Raw genomic sequence first — 5,401 nt, 5'->3', positions numbered from 1 at the left:
CTGCTCTTATGCCCACCCCTGAAAGCTGAGGGGAGCTAGTGAGTTTCTGTAAGAGCTGGTTCCTAATCCCGGTCCTGGTACAGAAGAGCTGTGTGGCCGCAGGCGGGCTGCTTTCCTTCTCTGTGCTCCGTCTGGAAAGTGGTGTAGTTGGTTCTGTTAATAACAGAGATGGGGGATCAGCAGATGGCGCAATAGTCACGTCATTGGACTCCCATGTAGTTGACCGCGGTTCAAGTCCCGGACCCAGTGGCTTAAACTCACGCCGGGCACGTGTGCGTGCGTGCCCAAGATCCTGAGAGGAGAATGGAGGAGAAGGGATTGCGGCGTGGCCATCCCCCCTGGGGGGTGATTTCTCGCTTTCTGTCTCTCTGTCTCTCCGGCCAGTGCATGTACCCTGTAGTAAAACTCTCTTTCTTTAAAACAAACAAACAAAACCAGATAGCTTCCTCGGGTAATTTAAGAGAGTAGAGGTTTATTCAGGTCGTGGCTCAGAGGTCCGGTGGCCATGGCTGTGAGTCTTCTTGCTCACATGACAGAGCTTCACGTGTCACAGGCGAGAGCGTGTGCTGGGCGTGTCTGTGTCCATGTGTCTCCCCTTCTTAGGGCCCCAACGGGAACTGGCACGGCTCCACCTTAGTCACCTCCTAAAGGCTCTATCTCTTTTTTTTTTTTTTTTAAAGAATTATTTAGTTATTTAATTCCATTTGTTATTATTTTCTAATTTGACCAGAAAAGAGAGAAAGGGAAAGGGAGAAAGCAAGCTGCCGAGTTCAGGACTCGAACCGCCATCAACCATGGGGAACCCAGTGCCTTTAACCACAACACCTGCTAGCCCTGGCTCTACCTCATAATCCCATAGTTGAACTATAATATTTATATGTGTGTGTGTATGTGTGTGTGTGTGTGTATATATATATATAAATTTTTTTTTTTTTTTTTTTTTTGCTGTAGGGCACATGTGCTCAAGAAAGAGAGAGAGGAGAGAGAGATAGAAATCATCCCCCAGAGAAGCTAGCCATGCCACAATCTCTTCTCCATTCCCCTCTTGGAACTTTGGGGATACATGCCTGGCATGTTTCTCAAGCCACCGGGTCTAGGACTTGAACTATGCAGTCGGTCATGTGGGAGCCTGCTACCTTAACCTCCAAGCCATCTGCTGGATCTATAATTATTGTCGTTTTTATTGATCATTTTTCTTAAGAGAGAGACTTTTGCTACAGGGTGCAAAACTATATGTACTCATAAAAGAGACCGAAAGCGAGAAATCACCCCCTAGGGGGGATGGCCACACCACAATCCCTTCTCCTCCATTCTCCTCTCTGGCTCTTGGGCACGCATATGCCTGGTGTGAGTTTGAAGCCACCGGGTCTGGGACTTGAACCACAGTCAACTATGTGGGAGTCCAGCACTGTAACCATTACGCCAACTGCTGGTCCCAGGCCCTGTAATTATTTTAGTTGACGTATAGTAACTGTCCGATTTGCTGGGACACAGTGTGATTTTTTTCCATATAAGATTACAAAGTGTGGTGATTAAATCGGGGGTTAATATATTCATCATCTTACCTGTATGTCCTTTCGCTGTGTTGGGAACTTTCAAAATTCTTTCTTTTTCTGTGCATATTATTCATTATTTTTTAATTTTAAAAAGTGTGGGGAGGTGCTGGCCCTGTAGTCCAATTGTTAAGGGAGCTGAATTCCACATGGCCAACTGTGGTTCAAGTCCTGGACCTGGTGGCTTGCCTTCTCACTTTCTCTTTCTCTCTCTCTCTCTCTGGTCAAATTAAAATAAATAAATAAAGTTAAATAAAATAATTCTTTAAAAAACTGAATGTGGGGAGGTGCTTGCCCTGTAGTCCAGTTGTTAAGGGAGTTGGATCCCACGTGGCCAGCCCTGGTTTGAATCCTGGGCCTGGCGGATTGAAAAGTGCTGAGTGTGTGTGTGTGTGTGTGTGTGTGTGCTCCGAATTCCGACAGGGTAGGGGAATGGAGAAAGGATGGCAGCGTGACCACACCCTACCGGGAGGGGCTTTCTCTCTCTGTCTCTGGTAAATGCACATACCCTCTAGCAATTAAAAATAATTATTTATTTTTAATATTTATTCTTTTTTTTTTTTTTGGAGAGGTTTTTTCACTGTAGGGCGCGTGCGCTCGCCAGACAGACAGAGGGAGACAGAGAGATAGAAAGCGAGAAATCACCCCCCCCCCGGGGGGGGTGGCCACGCCACAATCCCTTCTCCTCCATTCTCCTCTCGGGATCTTGAGCACGCACGCACACGCACCCGGCGTGAGTTTAACCCACCGGGTCTGGGATGTGAACCGCAGTCGACTACGTGGGAGTCCAGCAACATAGCCATTACGCTAACTGCTGGTTCCCTAATATTTATTCTTTAAAATAATTCTTAATTTTATTAATTGTCCTTTTTTTTTTTTTAAAGTTGACCAGAGAGAGACAGAAAGAAAGTGAGAAAGCAAACTGCCAGGTTCAGGACTCAAACTGAGGTCAGACGTGTGGGAGTCCAGCTGTCTTAACCATCATGCCACTCACAGGCCCCATTTTTATTCTTAATTTTATTTAATTGTTAGAAGTGTGTGCACCTGACAGAGAGAGTGACAGAAAGCCTCCCCCTACCCCAAATGGGGCGTGGTCTCATCACAGTCCTCTTCCCTCCATCCCATCATGCGCGCGCACACACACACACACACACGTACCTGCCTTATTTCTTAAGCTTCTGGGGCTGGGATTTGAACCAGGGTCAGCTGTGTGAAATCCAGCTCTCTAAGCACAGGGCTTAACCACTGTGCTATATACAGGACTAGCCTGGTTTCGTCTTAATTCCAACACATGGACTTTGAGGGGACACATTCAGCCCCAGCAGGCGGTTTCCTCATCTGTCAATGGCGCTGCTGCTTCCTAAGATTGATGTGGGGTTTAGATGAGTCCAGAACCCTCCAGCACAGGAAGGTTGTTACCATTGAGAGGCCTTTCCCCGGAGCTTACCTGACCCACCCAGCAGGCCTCCCCTCCCCTCCCTTCTGCTCCCCTCCCCTCTCCTCTGTTGTAAGTGCATATCCTAGAGGCCATGTCAAGACCTTTGCATCTTGCAAGTTGTCAGTCCTTCCTCTGGGAAACCTGCGGGTCTCAGCCCTGACCTGTTTCTCTCATCCCGGGACCTCCCTCCCTAGCCCAGACCCCGCCCCTTAGTTGGGGCCACATGGTTGTACATGTGCGTATGCAGGCCTGACCCGCCTGTCCCCCCACGCCCTGCAGAGCACGTGCCCCCGGAGCTGTGGGAGCCCTTCTACACGGACCAGTACGCGCAGGAGCACGTGAAGCCCCCAGTGACGCGGCTGCTGCTCTTGCAGTGCCTGGCGCCAGGCACTGCCACAGCTCGAGACACCCCCCAGCCCCTCTGCGCTGCTGGCTCTGCTGGCCCGGAGGGGCACTGTGCCTGCATTGCCTGAGCGCCCAGTGCGGGAGGCGGACCTGAGGCACCAGCCCATTCTCATGGTAGGCCACGCCCTTGCCCGTTAGGCCCTGCCTACCATGCCTGCCTCCTCCTCAAGCTCCTCCCACCAGGCCTGGCTTCTCTCCTCAAGCTCCACCCATCAAGCCTGACCCCACCCACTAGCCCGCCCTCCTTGCAAGCATCCTCCCTCAGGCCTGGCCCCTCCTGTCAGGCTCCTCCCACCAGGCCTGCCTCCTCCTCTCAAGCTCCTCCCACCATGCCTGGCTGCTTGCCTCAAGCTCCACCCATCAATCCTAGCCCCGCCCACAAGCTCTGACTCCTCTCAAGCATTGTTCATCAGGCCTGGTCCCTCCCCTAAAGCTCCTCCCACCAGACCTGGATACCCCTCAAGCACCTCCCACTGGGCTTGACTTCTCTCCTCAGGCTCCACCCATTGAGCCTGGCCCCGCCCACTGGCTCTGGGTCCTCTTCTCAAGCATCCTAAATCAATCCTGGCTTCTTCAAGCTCCTCCCACCAGGCCTGACTCCTCCTACCACTAGGAGGGAGGCTGTCCGTAGCTCCATCCATCAATCCTGATCCCCCCATTACAAGCTCAGCTATCACAACGGGCTCCTCCCCTCAGACACCTACCTGACTTAGATCCTCCCCAAAACCGCGCAGGTCCGGGCCTTGAGGACTTGCCTGCATGGCCCACCTATTTTAAGACCTACTGTCTGAGCTCCAAGCTGGCCCGTAATACCGGACCCCGTTCTGTCACTTGAGGCCCCGCCCACTGGGCATGACCCCGCCCACCCAGAGCCCCGCCCACCACCAGGTTCTTCCTGTTCTTTGGCCCTCGCTGTGCAGAGACCCCACCAGCCTGCGCTCTGGTCTTACCCTCCAGCCCTTGTCCCCACAGGGAGCCCACCTAGCTGTCATCGATGCGCTCATGGTTGCCTTCGCTTTTGAGTGGACCAAGACGTTGCCAGGCCCCTTGGCCCTGCCGAGCTTGGAGCACAAGCTCCTTTTCTGGGTGGACACGGTAGGTGAGGTTGGGCCAGGATGGAGAGGGGACCAGAATGACCCAGCGACCAAAGAGCACTGACTTCTCCCTGCCCCCAGACCGTGCGGCGGCTGCAGCAAAAGACGGAGCAGGAGGCGGCCCAGCGAGCGTCTCCTGCAGCCCCTGCGGAAGCCCTCGGTAAGGCTTGGGCAGTGGGCGCACGAGGCCGGGAGATCGCAGGGCTGGGTGGGCGAGGCGGGCTGTGCCCACGGCCACTCCGGAGGTGGCAGGGCTGGAGGTGACACTCCCTCTTTCCTTCTCAATCTCTCTCTCCCTCTGCCCTGTCCCCTACGCGGCTCCCGCCCTCCTCTCTGCTCTGGCATCAGTGCCCTACACGCTGGTACTGGAAGCTGGTTCCTGTAAGTGGGGCTGTCTGTCCACCTCGTCTGCTTGCCCCGCCTGTCGCTCTGTCTGCGTGTCTGTCTGTTCCTGCCTGCCTGTCTGCGCCCTCTCCTACGTCCCCCCAGCTGTGAGCAAAGGAGATGGGACTCCAGCCCTGGGAGTGGAGAGCCCCTCTCAACCAAGAGAAGGGTGGGGTCGCCGCCATGAACTGTGAAATGACAGGGTGGATGAACTGCGTGTCCCTTAGTCACAGGAGCTGCACCCCTGCCAGCCTGTCCCTCAGCACAGGGGAGAGACTTTCGGCATTTCTGAAAGGAGACCCTGCCCCAGCAGCCGTCAGACATGGCTCCTGACCTCAGTGGGCAAAGCACTTGGAAGAGATCTTCCAGGCCAAGAGGAAGACCCCAAACCAAGAAGATAAAAAAGTCTTTTTAAGGGAACCAGCAGTTAACGTAATGGCTATGTCGCTGGACTCCCACGTAGTCGACCGCGGTTCGCGTCTTGGACCCGGTGGCTTAAAACTCACGCCGGGGGCGTGTGCGTGCGT

At 53.9% G+C, this 5,401-nt stretch overlaps 1 protein-coding gene across 1 annotated transcript in view; it reads left to right on the top strand.

Annotated features, from left to right (window-relative positions):
- Positions 1 to 3,366: 3,366 nt before the first annotated feature.
- CAMSAP3 (calmodulin regulated spectrin associated protein family member 3) overlaps positions 3,367 to 5,401 on the top strand; it is a gene marked incomplete at its 5' end in the record, with an annotated part of 15,133 nt that continues 13,098 nt past the window's right edge. The window contains 3 exon segments of the mRNA XM_014584921.1: positions 3,367 to 3,510; positions 4,369 to 4,491; positions 4,572 to 4,642. Of these exon segments, the coding sequence (XP_014440407.1) occupies positions 3,367 to 3,510; positions 4,369 to 4,491; positions 4,572 to 4,642 (338 nt within the window).

Source organism: Tupaia chinensis, unplaced genomic scaffold, assembly GCF_000334495.1.
Source record: "Tupaia chinensis unplaced genomic scaffold, TupChi_1.0 Scaffold148210_1, whole genome shotgun sequence".
Lineage (NCBI taxonomy): Eukaryota > Metazoa > Chordata > Mammalia > Scandentia > Tupaiidae > Tupaia > Tupaia belangeri.
Note: the sequence above shows the minus strand (reverse complement) of the source record. Positions and strands in the feature narration are given on the sequence as shown.